General features: G+C 32.0%; 1 protein-coding gene across 4 annotated transcripts in view; it reads right to left on the bottom strand.

The window, feature by feature from the left end:
• The window catches only part of CRMP (Collapsin Response Mediator Protein), a 26,948-nt gene extending 3,523 nt beyond the window's left edge, over positions 1 to 23,425 (bottom strand). Inside the window, exons 1-10 of one of the 4 annotated variants that reach the window (XM_018541547.1) lie at positions 23,194 to 23,425; positions 13,085 to 13,179; positions 11,571 to 11,883; positions 9,881 to 10,060; positions 9,382 to 9,495; positions 8,326 to 8,558; positions 5,694 to 6,030; positions 5,350 to 5,505; positions 4,762 to 5,029; positions 4,485 to 4,560 (exon numbers count right to left, since the gene is read on the bottom strand). In XM_018541547.1, the coding sequence (XP_018397049.1) occupies positions 4,485 to 4,560; positions 4,762 to 5,029; positions 5,350 to 5,505; positions 5,694 to 6,030; positions 8,326 to 8,558; positions 9,382 to 9,495; positions 9,881 to 10,060; positions 11,571 to 11,883; positions 13,085 to 13,179; positions 23,194 to 23,232 (1,811 nt within the window). In that variant the 5' untranslated portion in view covers positions 23,233 to 23,425. Of the gene's footprint in view, positions 1 to 4,480; positions 4,561 to 4,761; positions 5,030 to 5,349; positions 5,506 to 5,693; positions 6,031 to 6,651; positions 6,885 to 8,325; positions 8,559 to 9,381; positions 9,496 to 9,880; positions 10,061 to 11,570; positions 11,884 to 13,084; positions 13,180 to 23,193 lie in introns of those variants that run through there. The other 3 variants (XM_018541553.1, XM_018541560.1, XM_018541569.1) reach the window with 3 other exon arrangements.

Raw genomic sequence — 23,425 nt, 5'->3', positions numbered from 1 at the left:
TCGTTACATTTGACCTCAAATAATGATGTTACAATGAATTCCGAATATGTATTTAACTTAATAATAAATTAACATCAAATTATCAAGTTTATATTAACATCAAATGTAGAATCCTGAGAATACAATTGAAGAAATTACGCTTGAATTACCGCGCTGTGTTTATTGCTATCATTGCTCGTATATCACATATATATATATATATATATATAATTTTAAATTTCGAGACCCCTAATCATCAAATAATTATATTTTTGTTTAATAAATTAACTAAATAATCATTTATGATTTGTAATATGGTAAAATAATCAAACTTGAATGTAAAAGAAAGAAAAAGTATACTTATTTATAGTGGAAATATTGATATCACAATTTCAATATGCTCGTATATTAAACCTTTTGGTTATTAAGAATAAAATTTTCTCTCTAAAAGAATGCATCGTGTGTTTAAGTCGCCGGAAAAGTGAATATCGGTTTTCAATTATCTTTGTTCATTCTACACTCAACAAACAACATATATGTATCGGTCATAAATTTGTGAATATTTGGATTTTTACTTTCGCCCCCTGTTACTTTTGATCTCGCTCTATCCTAACTTGTCTAAGATCAAGGAAAATCAGAGATTATGTTACTTATGTTATATTTATTTAAAGCGATCACATACATCATAACAGACATAAATAGGATACTCTAGATGTGTCATTTATATCAATAAACTATACATTCTTTCCGAGTACTCGACACGAGGTCATGTAACGTGAACACATTATAATTATTATATGCTATTTGTTCTTAAAAGCACTCTTATATACCATTTAAAATAAATAAATGTCACTGTAGATATTCAACAGTGATAACATAAAAATCTTCGACATTGGCATAAATATCAACAGCATTACATGCAAAGTATAATTCTCTGTGAAGTTTAATTGATAACAATACGTTAAAATATTTCTGTGTTATATAAGATACTTTATGAATCAATAATTGTCTCATAATTCCCTATCTTCATTGTGCTCGTAATGCTCGAAATGATATTTTTATTAAACAGATTTTACTTTATATGTCAATCTTTTTCAAAGTATATATACATTCAATTTCTCTCAAAATAATTCTAAGTAGTTTCAGAAAACTAATACAATAGAATTTTACATAAGAAATAAAAAACTGCGTAAAAAGTATTTTGTGTCAATTGTACAACTTCTAAAGAAATTACATGAATATAACTCGTTATTGTTTCAAATAAACACACGTCACATCTTGATTATCATTAATATAATATAGAGGTACCTAGAAATGTCTGCAGAATTTTGATAGAAAATCTATTAGAAAATTTTTGATTTCTAATGTTGCTTTGGTCTTTCATACTTCGACTTACATAAGCTCTAGTCGTAAAGACTAACAGTTCTTTTACACATGAATGATTACACATTTAACTTGTTATGCGATGATTACGTGTGATTACAATTTATTATTTTTGTCATTCCTTATTATTATTGTTATTATTATTATATATATCAAAGAAAATTTAGTAGTCTATGATATTTTAAAATGCTCAAAGTGTCAACGTATCATGAATAAAGCAGTTAAATTGATAGAGAAAAATAATATTCAACACTTTATAGATATAAAAGCAGGTGAATTTCACGACATATAGGTTCCTACAAATCGGAATGTTGGATAATTTGGATTACGTGAAATGATTAATAATGACATGTGTATCATGAGAATGTATGATTCTGCGAATGTGTTTCTTAAATTAAGAAAAGTTCTTACATTTAGCAGCGAATGCACTTATATAACATGATTTCCTATATTTTGCTCTTATAGTAAAAATCTTACAGTGATGATACGAGCGAACAAAAATTTGTGCGTCTTTTTTCACATCGTGCGTTCGCGCGGACGCAGTGAAAGCGGAAAATCGGTATTAGCATTGCTGTAAACTTCTGTCGATAGGATTTACATACACCTACATATTAAACACGGAAATTCTTAATTTATTGATATTCTCATTATTTATCAAAGTATAAATCATTTATACGACCTAAAATTACTTTCCTTTGGTGTATTGCCTCTAGAATCTTACAGCCAGTATAAATAGATTGAAAACATAATTGTGATTAATACAAATAACAAGATTCCTTCGGCTTACACGCTTATGTTGACAATTTGTGTAACACATTGTGTTGATTATAATGGATAACAAATGATGAATATTAACTGGTCGTAATCAATTTAGAATGCAACTTTGTTCAATCTCAACATTTTTAGTAGATCTCCGACAAAACACATAAACTTCTATATAGTAATTATGTAATAGTGATCCTTTTTAAATTAATTTTAACTAAAATTATATTTTTATATATACATTTATTGATCTAATTAAATGTGTTTACTCAAGTATTTTTTTATTTCGTAACGTAAAATAATATTAATATTTGTGCTTTGTTGCGAAAATAAATGAGACAAGTAAAATGAATCGAAATAAATACATACATATATGTATATTTCTTAATTGCAATATGTAAAATATTTCATGTTCAACTTATAAATAGATTTGAATGTGTTGATGGAAAGCCTTTAGTCTTGACTTAGTAACATTTTGTATATACGTAATAGATAATTATAATAATTACCGTAAAATTAAATTTGAATATTATAGAATTTCAATGGCTTTCCGATTAAATACACAACATACATATACGAGAATTAGTCTAAAAATAAGTTTCTCTATTTTAGGAAAAATAAAAAAAAAACAGTTTAAAAATCTGAAACAATTTTTAAACATTACATTTTTTTTTAAAGTTGACATTTTTTCTATGCATTTGTTGTATCATGAAAAAAAAATTTTCACATCTTGTATGTACCACTGCAAATTCAGAATACAGTCTTGAGTGTAGGGCCGAATTAAAGTTTCTGCTGCTTCTAGATAGTGAAATTCTTGCCGCCCCCATTCAACTTTACAACATCATGAATATATTGGAGCATGTGACACGAACAAACTTTCTAGTGATTGATGGAAAATTTTCTCAATCCGCGTCTGACAAAAAATGGTTATAGAACTTTTTTCAAAAAATTCCACCCCTAAACATAGCCTAGGTTAGTGCTAATAATATAATACTACTTGAGCGAGTTCTTTGAGTCTTAGACCCTCTGTACTCTTCGGATTTTGCTCCATGTGATTTCCATCTCTTCCCCGAATTGAAATTCTAGGCGATCATCAGCGATTCAATAAAACAAGGAAGTTAAGACGGCTGTTAATAAGTGATTCATGAAAATGAGCACACCATGGTACACACAAGGCGTGAAAAAACCTTTTTCATGATACAATAATTTATTAAAAAATAACCAAAAAGTATAATGAATTAAAATAATTTTTTTTAAGATTTTTTATAAACTTTGTCTTTCCAATTTTATGAAATAAAAAATTTACTTTTAGATTAATCCTCGTGTAATTATACCATAAGGTGCAACTAGTTCATATAAATATATTTGTGTAATATTTCACGTCATAAATAAACATAATTTTTTATCGATGACTCAATGTAAGTGTTATAACTTAAAGTACATCTTTTTATATTTCCTGACACAAATTCTCTTTATCATAGTCAATAAACCAACAAATGACTTATTAATAATGTGGTATTTGTAGCTAATATCACACCTGATTCATAGGGTAAGAATCATCCTGATCATCATAATTTTTCTTTTAAAATTAAAGAAATTGTAATATAATATAAGAAAAGAAACAAATTATTTTAAATTAATAACAGATAACAAAGAGTTTTTTAAGTTTGATCTTAGAATCTTCAGATTAGTTCATAACTGTTATATTTTAATTGCCGTATGAAAATTGAATGGAAGTAAATTTTACAAATTCATTATAAACGTATATATTGATAAAATAATTAACTTTTATAAATTATCAAAGTCTTTGTTATTTCAAAGACATTTCGTCCAATATATCTTATTGATCTATGACATAAATCATATACGTATACTTTTATGTATGTAACAATAAATAATTCTTGAAGTCAAAACAACGAAAGGGGTATTAAAGAAAATCTATTAACGTTGTCAAAAATCAAAGAAAGTAATTTTTAAAATTAGGAAAATGAACCATGAACAATGATTTAAGCAAGCCAATGATACAATGCAGCGATGAAGCGATAATGAAGCGAAAATAGAACGATTAATATGGATATATGAACGTACAACTTATTGGCCAGTGACTTCCGTATCCTCCTTTGATGGAACAGACCTTGATCGATAGGAATACAATGTGAAAATGATTTTGTGTGACATTTAATAAGTAGCAAACCTAAAAGCGGATTGATACTTCGGAACGAAAATGTGTAGATTGGTGTTATGATGGATAAAAGGAGTATGAAACGAAGGAAAGAATAGAAGTGAAATCCCATTCATGTTTTCGCATTAAGTGATCCTTATATGTAAAGCTTGATACTCTTTCTGTCTGTAAAAATTACCAAAAACCTCCCGCACTGCGCCCGCCCGGTGGATTATTTACGCGAATGCATGCCCTTCGTGCTTCTTCGACATCTTCTGTAAAAAAAACGCGCTTATATTTCTACAATATGAAAAATGAAACAAATGAAATAAAATAAATCCCACAAATGATTATTATTATTTATGATACCTCAAAGTCGGATCATTTAAGATTATCCTGTATTAGTATGATACCACCAGAAAATATATGTCACATGTGTCTAAAGATTAAAAAATAAGTTATAATGAGACTCTCACCGCTGATAGAGAAAGTAGAATCTTGTAGGTTTCTTTGCCCTTCGAGTCTTGGACCCTTCGTGGATGGTGTTACCACGGCGGATTCTGGTAAAGTAGGTATACAAGAGACAGATTGCAATTTTATCTTTGGACTGTCGTGAATTGAACCGTTCTGATTGATTCTTGCCGCTGCCGCCGCTCTTGCTTGTTCCTTAGCCTTTGCAATCGCGGCGTCTTCTTCGGCATATCTCTTTGCCTCTGCTTCGGTTCGTGCGACTCCACGTGGTTTCTGCACAGTTGCAGTACAATTTCCAGTTATAAAATTTTAATTAATATTTAATTTTATTCTAATTTGTTCGAGAATTAATTTAAAATTAATTACAATTTAATAAAAAATAATTATATCTACTTTAACATTATGTGTATTATTTAAAAATAACATATTGATATTGTGTTTCGATATTCACTGTCAATACCGAAAATCTATGATATACGTTACACGCTATAAATGTTTCAGCATTGGTAGTGAATATCGGAATGTAGCCTAAAGTAAAAAGTAATGTACAAAGAGTAGTGAAAAGAAAGAAAAAAGAAATCAATATATTATACCTTTTCTTTGTCATTTATCATGTCGTACACATAGCTCCCGAATGGATCAGCGTTTATATATTTTCCAAAGCCATGAACAGCTTTGAGCTCACACTCATCCACGCATACGCGTCCATTAACAATCACGTATTCAGGTACCCCAGTTACTTCCATACCCTGTATATTAATATTTTTAATATTAATTAAATTACTACCACATTATCTTTTTGAAAGAATTACCGTTGTCGGAAACATGATAGATCGTAATCCCTCACATATTTTATGATGAAAATAGTCTACATACAATGCATGCGTATTGGATAATATTAATAGCTATGGAAAGCGGATAACTTAATCAAACTTGCCTCGAAGATGTTGAAGTCAACAGCCTGGACGTGGGTTTGGGCGGAAATGGTACGTTTCCTGTTTGGATCCCAGACGACAATGTCGGCATCTGAACCGACAGCTATAACACCCTTTCGAGGATATAGATTGAAAATTTTGGCAGCATTTGTACTGGTAACTGCAACGAATCGCATAGGGTCCATTATACCAGCGTGCACACCCTTCTCCCAGAGCACTGCCATCCTATCCTCCACACCATTTACGCCGTTGGGAATCTTTGTGAAATCATCTCTGCCCAGAGCTTTCTGCTCGGCATTAAACGTGCAATTGTCGCTGCCGGTAACTTGAAGATTATCTCTGAAAAAATTGTATTAGTGCATCTGAAGATAGAACTCTTGAAAGAAAAATCAAACGATTAATTAAATACTTTGACATCGAGTAAAGACTAAAGTAATCAAAATTAATAATACAAAATTAAATAATACAATAATAACGTTAAATGATTAAAAATTAACGGATGATATTCATTTAATAGTAACTAGCAGTTTTTTTTTATTATTCATTTAATGGACATTAATGTGCTTCACTGCAGGCAGCTTCCTACGTCGAGCTATTAATATGCAGACCAAGAATTACGCTTATGTCATTCTTGTAATTTTGTTATAATTTATTGCCATGAACGTTTGAGCGAAATAACACGGGGTAATAATTCAATACAATTCTTAAGTCGGAAAGAAAGAGAATTAAAAAAAAGATTAATAAACTACATAAGAGTATAAAATAGAGAAAAAAAAAATTATACATAATAATATTCATGATGTGTCAAAATCATAGTTTTCTCATTTTCCATTTTTTCGTTCAATTGGAAATAAATATCTAGTATTTGTAGCTTTTAAAATAAAAAATTCAATTAAATGATGCCAGAAGGGACAACAGCCATTATAAAGACATTAGGGATTCTTCATACGCTTTACTTACTGGGCCAGGTGTTCGGTTAGATAGGCAGGTGTCGTTGGGTCTGGCCGCAACGGTGGGTTAGTAATAAAACGCCTTGCTCTCTCCACGTCTTTGCCGTATTGCTCGCTACCATCGATACCGATGGTACTTGCCAGGGTTTCTCCGAAAACGATGATACCGTCCGATCGCTTCGCCGACACAATATCGGCAGCCGACTTGCTTGAAATCGCCGTTATGTACAACGGACTATTCACCTAAACGCGATATTTGTATTCTCTCATTGAACTGCTATATTTTTTCTATCGTTCTATTTACTATCTATTTTAATGAACTTGTGATTAAAAAAGTTTTTACTGAAATTCGAAAAATTTTTAAATGCTCCAATATTAAAACTATTGCTATTATCTCGTAGTTTGACTGTACTGTTTTGTATTTTATATAAAAATAATTTATATACGAAATATTTATACTAAAGCAATCATATAAAATATATGAAATATAACATTAGCGTGTAAAATTATATTTATGTTTTTAATTCTGAACGCATTTTATGATAAATATTGATACTATTATACAATATATGTCAACTTTATAAATCAAAAAGCCATTAAACAAAATCTTTTTTAACCGTGCTCGGTTTATAATCTAACCCAGACAAAGCTACAATTTAAAAAAGCTTCCAATAAAACATATTTTCATATCAACTTCTACATAACTATTTTTACATGTACAATACGTAATGCTAAAAGTACGTATAATAAAAATAATCATAAGAAACAAATATTTGTAACTAGACGAATAAATAAGAATGAGAGACAGAACAAGGAAAAACAATAACAGTAACATATACTTTCAATATGCATGCGAGTAAATTTTGACGGAATTGTTAAATATAAATTTCAATGTGCGAACGGACGGCATAATTGTGCAATTTGCGCGTATGTCACGCAAGCGTCTAGCTAGCTGAATTACATGGAAACTTGAATTACTATTACTGCAATTGCAACCTATTTCCGCTAATCAGCGGAATAGAAAGTGTATGGAGGGCGCGAAACAAGGCTCTGCACTTTGGTACTCGGTGATCGATACTTTGGGTCGTATGTTATACATACATACAACATTACTTAAGAAACACAATTCGAGATCAATATAGTAAAGATACTTAACGGTAAGAAACAACGTAAAGGAATATCGAGTTTTTCTATTCAAGATCTTCGACACTCTCTACAAATCCAACTTTTCTTTTGATGTGTACGCTTACTTATTTAGGAAAAGACCAGTCGTGTGTTATTCCTTTTAAGTAGAAAGGAAAATACGTTGTGTGTGTGTGTGTGTGTGTGTGTGTGTGTGTGTGTGTGTGTGTGTGTGTGTGTGTGTGTGTGTGTGTGTGATACGTGACTATCGCATCGATTTCAAAAGAAAGTGTTTTCCGACATTTTACAGATAAGGTACTATATTTGGCAAGTACGATTTCTTTAGGAATGCCTGCAATCGGATCTATGTTTAAATATTGCTGCTAACAACTAATTTGTATTAGCGCAATCTTGTATGTACATATATATTCGATTTGCTAATCCTCAAATTATCTGCTTGCATATCAAGTATCTATAATTTCGCACATAGATGATTTCGTTTTACGTTCTAGCCCACTTCGATGTCAAAGTCGTCCTAAATTTATCGTTGGCTTTGACTCACTTAGCTAACATGTTCACAAGTACTCGTGGTGTATCCATATCCGGTCTGAGTGGTGGACTTATAACATGGCCGGCAGCATGTCTCCAACATTTGTGTAAGTAGTTGGTACCATCCGTGCCGATTGCAGCTGCCAAGGTTTCACCAAAGACACAAACGCCGCGCTTACGTGCGGCTTCCACTTGCTCGGCGGCACTACGACTCATCACATGCACTACGTACAGCGGACAATTGACCTAAGCATGCGAAATTTTGATACTAATACGGAATGGGATGCGACAATAACGCTTAAACATGTTTTAAGTTGCCTAAGAAACAGAGAGTGAGAGATAAATAAATAGATAAATAGATATCGTTATTTATTCAGCGCTCCAGAATTGGATTCTCTTGAGCGCTATACATTAATAAACAACAAAGTAAAAAAAGAAAAATTAAAATAAATAAATATATACATATATGTATGTATATATATATATATATATATATATATATATATATATAGAGAGAGAGAGAGAGAGAGAGAGAGAGAATGTAAATAATTAATTTCTTTAAAATAAATAATACATATCTTTTTAAAGTGTGTATTATAAAGATGGAATTTAAAACTATAAAATTAAAAAAAGAAAAGTTGAAACGTTTAAAAAGATATAAGAAAAAAAGAAAGAAAAACAATAAAATATAGATTTAGAAAAAAAAAGTAAAATATGGAACAGAGATAAGCAATTTTAGGCGCTATTATCATATTTTATAGCATAATACATTGCAGATATTTCTGGATTTCGATACGACTCAAAAATTTCGTACAGGTACATGCTATGAAAAGTAGCGTCCTGGTTTCTAATCTACTAAATTTATGATCGTTCGTGAACTAAATACTGCTACGGGTAGCGTGCCAAGTACATCTGTACAGAACTTTAAAAGTGGTGAAATATAAAAGAATCCTGCATAGGGCAAATCATGCTAGGGACACAGTAAGATCTAAACAAATAACGAAGGACAAATATACGAAATTCTGATATCAATTTTTTTAATAATGATATTGCGAAGCGTTCAGTTTACCTGATTCGCGATAACGCATGCTCTATTCACAGCCTCCGCTTCGACCTCTTCGGGACGTGACATCTCGTGGCCTTCTGGACCAGTTACTCCTGCGGCTAGTAATTTCTTCGCATTCTGGAACAAGTTTATGACGATAGACTCGTATGTTGTATTTCATATTAAAATCCTGTTCCGAACAACGTGAATATGCCTTGAGTCCCCATTACTCATATAACTTTCAAGTCACATAACAGTTTTATTATCCTGGCTTTCTTTTTTATGTTACTTTGTTCGTAGATCACAAAAGATATCAAAAGAAGTTATTCTATAGATATATATATATATATATATATATATATAAAATCTTTATATTTTGTTTTCAGAAATATATATTGAAACGTGCGAAATCTCGTAATCTTTAGAGGATATTAGCGAGGATTTATAATCAGAAGTATCATGAAGGAGCGAAGAGTAGTAGTGTATGTATTAGTGTTATCATCATACTGTATATATGATATACCTCCGCGATAAGGTCGCCGTTCTCCGCATGCACCATAGCAATTGCACCGATTTCCTTGCACGCCTTGAAAGACTCGATCAGCTCCGGATCTCTGAGCATAAACATATCTTGATACGCCATAAACATTTTAAAGCTACCGACGCCGTGTTCTTTCACCAGAGTCGCCATGTCCTCTTTGACCTGCAGACAGATGAGGCAATGAGTATCGATGAATAATGAATTGTGAACGTGGCTTCCTTTCGATTGTATGATGGACGGCAGCAAATAAGGAGGCTCGATGGCAAATCATTCTCGTCTATCGTGCCCTTAGGCAGCACATGCGATTTTCTCATCCACCGTCACTTGGTATTCCAACCGCGTGATCGGCAATCGTAGATTGTGGTTATAAGCCGGTTACGAAAACTGTACGATCAATTTACAGAACGAGTTTGTTAGTCTTCCTACATTTGGAATCGCTCTGATCCAATCTCTATCGAATGTCGATAATCAAAGCTGTGAATTTTTTAAAACCTGAATCATGCTAAAACATAAAGCTATGAAAAATTGAATTTAACTGAATTCTTTATCTGTTTCGCCATAATATGGACAAGAATATAATTTGAACAAGAAAATGAATCATTGAATCATCGATCCTGGTAGTAATCAGATTATTACTGCTATCAGAGAGCACTGATATCTGATAAATTCATTTAAAATATTTAAATTGAATTACAACTACCTTCATGATCAGAAATAATTAACTACAAAAGAATAGAAGTAAATTAATTTTATGTAATTCATGTATTGTAACTTGCATCAAAATTAGATAAATTGTTATTAAGGCAATTAACGAGTAGTTAACATAATCAACATAATGTAATCTAATAGATAAATATTATAAAGCGCTGTATTCTCAAATATTGTACTCTAAAATGTCATAAATTTAAATATAATTAACAGAAGAGAAGAAAAATGTCAAGCCTAAATAAATTTTACTTTTTATGTAGATTTCGTATTAAATATTGAAATTATCTTGGTCTGGATAACTAGAAAACAGAGTCATGATACAATGACCTGGCATAAAACATTATGTTGCATTTATCAGGAAACATGGCAGTGTCTCGCTAAGGTAAGCACAGCGACACTACTTGTGTACTTTTAGCGTAAACGCTTGATTGACGCATGTCATAAAAGTAGTAATAGTTAATAGCTGAGAAAACTCTGTGATCAGATTAGAAGTAATCAGATTAGAAGTGGATACTTGTGACATGTTTTAACAAACTTGATTGAATTGCACTATATCTGTTGTAAGATAATATATAAAAAATATAAATTTATAAAATGTTCCTTCCTGAAAAAAATCATGTCACAGAATTACATAACAAAATCATGTGATTAAGACAAGTAAATGGCGCGTAACAGATTGTCCTAAATCAGTACGTATTTTTTAAAATTATCTAATTTGAAAAATCAAATAATATTAAAAATATTTTCATCTATATGATTTTAAAAAATAATTAAAAGAAACAGGGCTACGAGCCAACATTCGTTAAAATATAAAGGTCTATGATTTTATATTTATCGAATTTTAAAATATCATGTGTACTGATTTAGAACAATGCATTACGTGATTTACTTATCTTAATTACATGATTTTTCGTTAGGTAACTTTGTAATATGATTTTTTTCAATAGGGTTTTAATCAATTTACCTTCGAACTCCAAGATGTGACGGCGATGTGTAACGCATAATCGCAGCATACTTTTTGGTCCGCTGTTTCTCTATATCTTTCGTAAGCCTCCATGAGGCTCTCATCTTTTCGCGGCACCACAAAATCAATGATCATTGTGGTACCGCCAGCGACTGCGGCTTTCGTGCCCTGATAAAAGTCATCTATCGACTTGGTACCCATGAATTCGAACTCGAAATGTGTATGCGGATCTATTCCACCGGGCATTACGTATCTTCCACGAGCATCGATGGTTCTCGTGCCACCCGGAATAATGAGATTGCGTCCCATTTGTCTGCAAACAAAAAAGAAAATTTTTGTCAAATAATTTCCTTCGTCCTTCGCAATCAATTCGATAGACTTTTGATAAATCGCGGCTCAATTAGTCAAATCAATCTCAGTTGACATTGGCATTTGGATAGTTTCTACCGATTATCTAACGGTCACGATTAGTCACGCTTGTTTGATGAATCACAGCGAACATAAACGAGGTAGGTATCTGTCGCCACACACCTCATTCAGTTCTAAGTGATAAAATGACCACGAATGTATCACATTTCGTTTGTAAAGTAGCTGTTAGACAAGTGAGCTAAACATATTGTAATATTACTGTCATTCTACCAGTTAAAATACACAAACCTCGCTATCTTTAAGAACCGCACGGGTCTGACCTTACAAAGAAAAAGACTCAACTGTCTCCCTCTGATTTTAATGGGCTTTTAGTATGTTGTTCTCCAAACAAAAATAAGAAACACCGTATTTTTTTATAGGTGTCCAATCGCACTTTTAAGAAGTGAAAAACCCTTTAGAAAAAATCGATTTTTCTCTTTTGAAGCAAATATTGTAGGAATTGTAAGAAATAAAAAAAATTTCTAAAATAAAAATTGAATAGCTTTAAGAGTAGGTACTTCAGATTTATAATATAAAAAAAAATTTATAAATACTTTTTATTATAAATAAATAATTAAAAAAAATTATTATAGTTCTAAAATACTCTTGAAGCCATTCAATTTTCATTCTGGAAAATTTTTTCTATTTCTTACACTTCCAGCGATATATTTGCTTCGAAAGAGAAAAAACCAACTTTTTTTTCAAGGTGTTTCCCTTAAAGAGCAATTAGGCACCTATGAAAAAATACGTGTCTCTTATTTTTGTCTGGACAATATACTAAAAACTCATCAAATCAGAGGGAGACAGTTGGGTCCCTTTTCTTGTTAGTAATTTGTTCTAAAGTTCAGTGTCCATGATGCTAGAACTCGGTCCGAGTTCTTGGATCCAGGAATGTGTACCCAATCAACATGTTTTTACGGAAAAAAGGCGAGTTGAATGGCTATATATTTCTCGGTCCGAGAATTCGGACCGAATTCTAGTATTGTGAACACAGGGCACAATAAGTTCACTAGTGATTTCCGTACACGATGCGCTATACGTATATATAGTATATAAACGCGGAATACGAATCAATGTTACGCATCATATAATTAAAATGCATATACCTGATGATGCCATCCTCGATATAGACGTCACTGTCAATTATCCCATCATCGTTCACAACCTTGCCATTTTTAATTAACAATCTGTTCTGCGCGCTCTAGAACAAAATAATATTTGCGTTAGTTTAACGAGAGTTTATAGTCAAAGATCAGAAAGTTTGTGGGTTATCGCTGTATTTTTATCCATTGTTTCGTGAACCTTGCCGTTTACTTCATCAAGGCAAGAAGCGCACTGATACTGAGAATTTGTGAGATGAGAGAAAAAAAACAGTTTCAAAAATATTGCTTATAAAATGATCGTGGGATTTAACGGATTCAGCAGACCTCTTCTACTATCGACCATGATTCGCCTGACTGTCCTTGATATAACGCTACTTGATAGTACGCAACGTGCATGGACTTCAACATCCAGCATACGCAATTAATGTACGTGCGCATCGCCGTGTACTACGGTATTATCAATCGTATAAGAGAGTGCCCGTTCACGCACTTCCGCCAATGTACGCGTTTCGGATTTAGAGCATGTATGAGATGTGCATGATCCGATAAGCAAACCATTATCCCATATTTTTTAAAGGAAGTACAAAAGAAACATTTCTGTTTATCTTTGCAGCAAAATACAAATGAATTAGCATTCAAAAAATTTTATTAGTATAATATACTTATTAATTTTTTTTATTAGTATAATACTTATTAACGTCGTAAAACACTGAAATACTAAATGTAGTATTATTGTACTAGAAATCTAATTAAAAATTGATAAATTTGTAATTATTTCATTTCTTACATATGAGAAGCAGACTTTCAAAATGCGTTTTGTCCAAAATGCATAATTTTCACGAGAGAGAGAGAGAGAGAAAGAGAGAGAGACTGCCGGCATTAGAATATGTATCACCGACACACCACAGGCTGCATCGGTGCATGGACGAGTAACCTTTTAAAGGGCTGTTGTGTTTTTCGCTCTCGTGCGTGTAAAGAGAATATAAAGGCCCAGCCCCTGGAAAAAGGGGCTGACGATGAGTACGACAGGGCGTCGATGTCAGGGAAGAAAGAACAATTCCCGCTACCCACGCCAACATAGTCTAGACTCTTTGCGCCCCATGGAACCAGTCACTTTGACAACGAGATCTTCCGGGCAAGCTTCACAAGACCCCTTTTATTTTGAGCAAATTTTAACCGCTCTTCGATGCTTCTGTGTCACCGAGCCTAATCAGCTCCATATTGTTTCGCGTCAGAAAGCAATTCGATATAGAAATAGATCAAATACTATTTACGATCTGTCTAAAGAGATTCTCATGTAGTATCTATCACGTAACTATCTGAAATATCACAAATAAACGTCTAAATACATTATTGATAAAATATCACAAATAAACGTATAAGAGCTGATTAATAACGTATAAGTACATTATTGATACACGAGTTTTGTATAGAAGCAATTGGCCGTTGACTGGAATGATTAGTCAAACAATTTGACACTGATATACTTTTTGATATAGAATTTGTTGCAAAGGCGTTCAATAGAATCGGTGCAACAATGCATCTCGATTGAACCAATATGTGAAATTCAATGTAAAACAAATATGCGTAGGAGATACTTTATGAGAAATGTAAAGAAACACACACATGGATGTTTGACCTTCGAATTTTATGTGCTGAGAGACCATCAGCAGAGATGTATTTTACGAAGGCGGAGACCTTGTCATCTTCAGAGTGTTAGCAGCAGCCGAGAACATATGTGTTTCATGTGTTAGAATTAGAAATCAGCGCACGAGTATTTTCGGCAAGCACGCTCTTCAGATACGTCACGTATACGGCATCGTGTGTGATTTTTTTAAGTGAAACTCTTTGCGGGAGTGCCTTGAGAGTGATAAAATCCCATTAACTCTTAAAATGAAGTATCAGTCAATGATTTAACTCTTTCGCAAATCGACAAATTATGCTAAACATATTTGGTTTTATTTTGTATTCTCCCCCCCTCTCTCTCTCTCTCTCTCTCTCTCTGTCAAATTTTAATTATATAAGTAGATAATAAATGAATAATAAATGATATAAGAATCTCATTAAATCGTACGTGAGAACACAATACGAATTAGAAATGAAGGCCTGTGATAGTTGAAGTTGGATCTTTATTGCTTAAATAATTCAATGTGAATTATATATATGCTATAAATAGACATGCATATATGTATAATAAATATTAATACTAAATGTATTTACTGTAAATTTTAATAAAAAATAAACCTTTCATAATTTTTTTTTACATTCTGTCCTATGATACAATTTGGCTAAACACATGCCACACAATTTTACACAATTAATAAATTATATATTAAATTATTTATATGCATATAGGAACTAGTCTATATACTAGAGTATATAGAAACAGAATACACTCTATTTTACAGTTTCGTTTAAAGAGATACCAAATGTACGATAAAATAGAAAACTACATAATTAGATAAACACAATTAATCTTACAACTTAACGCGATACAGATTTTTTTTTCATAAAAATACTTTGTGTATAATATATAAAGTTACTATTTGTATCATATTGTATAATATATAAAGCAATATTCACACTGCGTAAAAGCGATACTAATACGTCGCAAAATGCGGGTTGCGTCAAGCAACCAGACCAGGGACCCTGGTTAAAATCAATAGTCTCCAACGCTTCCTGCCTATACGTCTCGAATTCGCCAGCACGAATCGACACGTACAGCTGTAATTTCTAAACGAAAACCTCTTATCGCGAATATCTTCTTATGATTAGATCGTGAGCGGCAATTTGGCGTGTCAGAACTCTCGTGATATACTCTCACTCTCTCTCTCTCTCTCTCTCTTTCTCTTCATCTCTCAAGGTCTCTCGCAAAGTATGAGAATCGGATTCCACTTTTAGACTTTCGGTGCTAGGCGCGAGAATGCAGTTAGATCGATCTCCCAACAAATCTCCGTTATTTCGTTGCAATATTTATACGACATGTTGCTTCCTTTGCCAACGAGGAAGAACCTATAACAGGAACTATTTTTAGAAACCGTAACTTGTACCTAATTTACACCACTCATTCAATTTAATTGAAAGTATAATGTCGTGACGCGCGCGCAGGCTTTTCATACACGGAAGATGTTACTTAAATCGCAAAAATTTATAATTAGAAGCTCTATTACGAACAAAAAAAATTTACAGAGATATCTTTCATCTTTATAAGAAACGGGAGATATCTCTATGTTTAAATCGGTAATTTTAAACAACTGCGATGCAGGTTCACTCGACAAACAGCGCGAGATACACGGCCAAATAACTCAGGAATTGCATAATCAGCTGATGCATTTAATGTTTTGCATTCAAAAAGATTATGAGAAATTAAAGTGTATAAATTAAAAATGTAGAGTTTAAGTTTAAACAAACTTTTTCAATCCTTAAAGACCTTTCATCGTCAAACATGATAAATATGATTTGGATTTGTTATAAGAAACATAAGCACAATAATACCCACTCAAATTTCATAAAAAATTATAAATACGATAATAATAATAACAACATTGTATATTAAAGTGTTTCTCAAGAAAAGTCTCGTTTATAAATCGGTCTTAATTTGTTCTAAGTGCACACAGTACTTAACAAATATGTAAACATGCAAATTAATCTGCGCCTATGAGAAAGACTCAATAGTTACGCAAGGCTAACTGCTTCTTCTTAATAATTATCGTACGATCGGCGCCTATCCCGTAATTACGTCATTTTTCTTAATGAGAGATACCGTACGTGGACATGCGTGCATCTAATTCATAACTGCGTATGAAACCTACGAGAGCTCTCTTTGAGACGACATTGTTGTCCTTGGACCGTATCCCACGATCGTGTTTTACGCATTTTATCACATTCGCACGAAGATGCATACGCGTACAAAACTGGCATTGAAGTACTTGAATTCTACGCAAAATATTCGACGTTTTCCCACATCTCACTTTAATAAGACCATGCAAAAAAAATATTTTACTGCTCCAGCTAGAGATATCGCTGGTTTTTGTATCTGATAGAAAATTATGTATCACATGCGTAGAATTCATAGCATAAAACTAAATTTTTATCTACAAATATGATTAGGTGCGAAAACGTATCTAATATCGCATAATACTTGTTAGATTTATCTATTTTTTGTACCTAGCTAATTTTTCGTACCTAGATAATTTTTGCTACAACTGCAAGATCACTTTGTTGAGTGAAACTATAATAATAAAATTTGTTTAAATTTTATAGGTTACAGGTACGCTGAAAGAGCAATTTACTGAAGAATCTAAGAACTTAGCTAGATACAGATCTAAAAAATCATTTTTCTGGACCATCAAAACAATTAAGGTAGACGACAAAATTGGTTGCTAGAATATCAAAACATTTTGCAGCATTACTTATCATATTTAAGATTCCTGCAAAATTATTTTGATGGTTCAATAAATTTATTTGTATCTAGTAAAATTTTTAGATTCTTCAGCAAAGTTGTTCTTTTAGAAATTCACGTATATAGGTCGATTCTTTTTTAACTGCCATATGTTAAGAAGATTGCAATCGTTAATATATGATCTTGCTTATATCTATTAACTTCTATGGGTTTTATGCGATTAGAGAGAGATCGTGAACGATCTGCTGTCTATTCTACATTCGTAAATACGACATACACAGGAAATGGTTGAACATAAGTCACACCTGGTTTCCTCTAACACGGCGTTTACGTTTGAGAATTGGTGTCGACAACGCGCGTTTCGATTGACCGACTTAGCGGCTTAGTCAAATTGAATTCTGCACAGTGCATCATCGTGAAAACGCGATGATGAATGACAAAAGGGATTTTTCGTAAGATTGCTTCGATCAACAATGGTTAAATAAAACTCTAAAAATAGGCAAACAAGAACAGAGCAGAAGGAAGCAGAGCAAGATAAGTAGCTAACAAAAATTGCCGTGAATAATAGTACTGCGACATGCTTCGAAAGCCATATGTGTCAATCTTTTAATTTAGCCATCTATGGTGCCGCGCGTTGTCGAAATCATGATAACCTATCACACGTCAATAACTGTGTCTGTAAAGCTAACACTACGTTTTTGGAATAACAATGTAATTTGTATTAATTGATGGGCTTCAATCTTTTGATAGAAATTAAGTGCTAGAATTTTTCAGAAAAGTAATTTTAATGATCGAGTAAAATAAATCCGAAAATACAGGATAACAACGTTTACATTCAACCAGATCGATTTAGAATACAATATTGTTAGGTTTTTATAATACTTGGTAAAAATAATAATAGCTATATGTGTGTGTTACAACAGAAGACTATATTTAAAACGACTATCATGTTACTGACTAATTAGGGACAATAAATTATAAAAATAACGTATTTTTAGTTGAAGTAAACATGTAATAAAATATTATAACGAAAAGTCTTGCGTACAATGGAAGAAATATTAGAAACAGGAATTTACATATATTAAATATTATAGAGAAATGAAGAAATTAGGAATAGACAGGGATGTGTAATACATGAAGGACATTTTATTTGTTTATTTCTTTTAATCTTTATTTCTAATTTTTTTCATTTCTCTAATATTTAATCCTGTTCCTCCCAATATTATTCGCGAGTTAAGTAAAGGAACATTTTTTATTTTAATTGCTCATAACTCCTTTGAAAATCATCGTACCGCAATTAAAAAAATCAGATTCTTAAAGCTGAAACTTTGTGCTGTATTGAATGGTACAATCGCTAATTTTAATAGTACTATATACAATTTTGAGCTAAAATATCGCAGAACTTTTCTTCCAAAGCAATATTTTCTATGTGACTATACATCTTTCGCAGATGTATCACGGCATTGTCACAAATCGCGTCATTTATCTTATTTCATTTATCCTATATTCTCGTACGCTCATAAGATCGTAAAGATAAAAAAGATTGTCAAATGATTGGAGGACGCGTTGCTCTTAATTTCTAGTCAATGACGTTTTTATCTCGTCAAGGAGATTCTTCTCGTCGCATTTCTTTTTCGTCGAAAAGATCATGGGGGCGCCGGAGATGTCTCCGGTTTATTTTTACCCTCGTAAAAATCGTCATCATCCGAAACAAAACTTGCGGGTTAGCAATTGAACAGTAGCCTAAATATACTATCGATTTCATTTACAAGCCATCGATGTCGCCAAATGTATTTTAAAGAGCATACCGGCAGAGAGTTTTCCCGACATTAGGTCGACGAGTCGAGTCGACGAACTATTGATTCGCAGAGCGACGCGCCGCGCCGGCCCCGCGTCACTTCTGACCGCTCACCGCGTCTCAGTGCCGTATGATTTTCCCTCTGAATTTTCCATTATGCCCTACTAAATTATATTATTCAAGTTTGTACATGTAATTAATCAATAAGAATTTTGTATCGCACCGACGATATCAAAAAGACTCTCATTAGCCCTGCTGTTGTTCCTTTATTATTGATCTTTTCGAAAGTTTGTGCTTTACTTTCTTAAATATATATTATATAATGTATTACAAATTTTGGCCACATTAAAAGTATTTGTGCTCGAATTCTTCCACCAAAATCTTTGCATTGTACAATCGAGGAACGCGTACTTATCTCGATATAAATTTCCAAGTTCTTTATCCTTTTTCAATGAAATCTTGATTATCTGTAATTGTTTGTATAACAGATCCTATAATAAAGAACAATTCACATTGTATCAAGATATGATGAGATTTCTCGTAACTATCACAGAAATTAGAAAAATATATATAATTCTAAAATTTCAAGACAATACAGATTTTTTTGATCTAATAAATAACGTTAAATTAAATGCAGTTAGTGTTTGAAAGATAACATGCTTGAATCTAACGGTATGACGATTGTTCCGTTTGCAGAATCAGTGAGAAAGAGGATGAGAGAGCTTTCTACTTTCAATAGGTAGTAACTAGTACGCACTAATTAAAGACAAGACGCTAAAATTGGAGTTTAAATTTCATTAGCATTACTGAATTAGAATTAATCACAATATAAAAATAATCTTTAAATCTTTTTGATTTTAAATATAGGATATATCCGTGTTATCGACAAGATCAACAGATTATTTTTTTTTCGTTAATTCTAATTTAACTTTACGTTTGGATTTGTTTTATAATATTTAAGAAATGGACTACGAATAAATAAGATACCAAAGGACGACATTACTATCATTTGTCATACTGGAGCTGAGATGTCACAATGTCACCCTTTCTTTACGAATGTTCGTCACATTTTATATTTATTCCGATGCCACACAATAACTATTCAAGCTCGAACTATAGACTTTAGCCTAACAATAGACCGTCGATATAGGCGCTACTTAATGACGACGCTTCTTTCTATTTTATCGTTTCTATTGACGTTGTGGCACATCATAGAAAGGCATATAATGTAGGTATATGTATAGCTTCCGCAAATGTTGCCCCACATTTTCTAAATCAGTGCTTCACAATTAGGCGTATACAAAATCGTAGCGTAAACATTACTTAAAAGCTTATCTATTTTTTGTATCAATGCGAGCATTTCTTATATGACGATCTTATATGTATATACGACTATCATACATCCTTCGTAAACGTCATGTAATTCTGTAGACAGTTAAAAAAATTCAATGTATCATTTTATGTATCATTAATAGGAAATAAAAATAAGGAGACATCAGTTTCGTGATTTTCATACACGGCATATACTTTTATATATATTTTTAAATTCTGACTCTCTAATTTACATACGTATGTATAAATGATAAACGGTAATCAAATCATCAAGTCTCCATAATATCAAGAGTATAAATTAGCTACAGTTCTTCGCTGTCCTAGTAGAGAATAATTTCACGCCTCATAAGATAAATATGAGGCTTGTAATGCTTGTATTGATATCGATTGAAATAATGACGCGATATAAAAGAATGCATCGAGAGGCACTTTCTTCCAAATACAATAATTAATTTTTATCTGAGAAATTTGGTAAATATCCAAAAAACAATAAAATATTTGATTACTTTAATAAAAATCAAAATCAAAACATGAATGAAATAAATAACTTTATCAGAGAGAATTTGTTAAAAAAATGATATCCAAACAACAAAGTGTCTAAAATTGGATCATAATATGTTATTGCGTCTAAGACGACTTAAAGACGTGTTATGTTACAATTTTAGACTTTGTGTTAGTTGATTAGCAATTTATTTTTATGCAAATATGTGGTGTACGTATTAAATCGCATGTCATCATAATCATATTTGCGTCCAAGGTTATAAACATTTTCATTGATTAAAAAAATGTTGATACGATACACTTCAAAAATATATGATGATCATGTATACACCAAGTAATCAGACAAGTAAAGTCAACAATTTATACCACTTATCTAACGAGATATAAACACGCATGCACATACATAAAATTCAAAAAATAGAACAAGTAATCTCTAGCAGCCGTGTTATTCCGATTAAATGCATATTATGTCATATGCAAACGATAACCTCAATAAGATAAACGGTATCGCAAAGAGTTCTCATGCAATCGGCAGCACGATTAAATCGTCTCATGTATATTTTTTTTTAATCAAGTCCATATTATATCAACTATTAACCGAGAGAGATATCGATTATAAAAAATGTATCTATTTACCGTTTAAATATATCTACGAACTACCGACTACAAATATCGTTATCTAGTGAAAAATTTCGTCGAAAATATTCCATGTTTTGAAACATTTCAGCAAAGTTGCTAAAACTAAAATTTTTCGAAAATCTTGTTAAAAATAAATTTTTCAGCTAAAAATCGCTGAAATAAAAACTGAAATTTTGGTGAAATTCTGAAATTTTGTTAAAAAATAATCCAAAACGTGGATTAATTTCAACAAAATTTTTCTTCCATCAGGGATATTAGTAGGTATATTGATATTTCTCATCCCCATAGCGAATTTTACATTTTAAGTTTCAATACGTATGTATGAACTAACAATTGTTATTTTTTGTGATTTTTTAAAGCAAGCTGCAAACAATTCTAAAAATAAAAGTTATAAAGTAAAAGTGCCAGTTAGTGAACCAATTGTTGCGCAAATTGATAACGCATTTCAAATATTAGGCTTTTAACTGTACGATTCTAAATATATTCATTATTTAAATTTTTATAAAAATACAAGTTGTACATATCAAAAACTTAATATTTAAAATATTTGATCACTTTGTCCAACAATTGGTTCACGTTCACTAATTAGTTTTAGCTTAATTATTACAAGCTCTATTTTGAATAAATCGAATTTTTAAATACATAAGATAGTAAAAATCGGTACGATTAAAAAAAAATTTTTTTTTACGTAAAAATGGGTAAAATTGAGAAGTGGCTTTAATTCGTTTGAGAAAGCGAGAAAGAAATTAAAACAAAATTAGATCATTAGCTCTAATTCTATCTTAATTTTTAACGTCAACGTTAAAGTGACAGACGTACCCTTTGATAAATCAAAATAGTACAATTCTCAACGTTTAATATTTTTCTCAAAATTAGTATTTATTCAAACATTTCTCTCTCAAAATATGACTCTCGATGACTGAGACTTTCACGGTACGCATTTAAAATAGATGATCCAAAAAAAGATCAAGTTTCGCTCGAGCCTGATAAAAACATTTTCTCAAAAATAAACTGTTTTTGCTGTTGCTCCACAATTTTCATACGATATACAAAAACAGGAGGAAAATCTTGTTAACGCCCAACAGACGCGACGACGAAATTTCACAGCAGAGCGATGGAACTTGAATTCAATAACCTTTATAGATCTATTCGCGTTGCTGGAAACCTCCTAAAATTTTTGTACTTAATATGAGATAAATATACATATATTGGTTCATTAAGGAAAAAAAAAAAAATGCGAGGATATATCGAGTGTAAAAAGTACAAGTCACGTGAATAGAGCTGATTTATCTCGAACCACTGTGTCCCTCGCTCATCCGGCTCATCATATCGTCGTATATACATAGCCAAAAATTACAATGTTTCCTTCTTTTCTGGAAAAGTAATAGCCGCGCAGCGGGGAGCTTACAGGTGTTAAAACTGGCTGAAAAACGCACTCACCTGCAGATGAATGGGTACCTTCTTCACCGGAGTACTCATTTCGCGGGCTCACCTCTTCCACGGCACTCTCAGGATATTCACTCCGACGCACAAGCCACTTAGCGTATCGCTCTTTTCGAATCCTTCTCCTTTCCTCTTCTCTTAATTCTTTTCTACGCGGAGGAAAGCGATCAACGGAGGCAGGTGTACCCGCGTACCATACAACACCGGTCACACGTACGAACTGCCACAA

This window comes from Cyphomyrmex costatus, unplaced genomic scaffold (genome assembly GCF_001594065.2).
Source record: "Cyphomyrmex costatus isolate MS0001 unplaced genomic scaffold, Ccosl1.0 scaffold106, whole genome shotgun sequence".
Classification (NCBI taxonomy): Eukaryota; Metazoa; Arthropoda; class Insecta; order Hymenoptera; family Formicidae; genus Cyphomyrmex; species Cyphomyrmex costatus.
The sequence above is the reverse complement of the archived record's forward strand: the minus strand, read 5'-3'. Positions and strand labels throughout refer to the sequence as shown.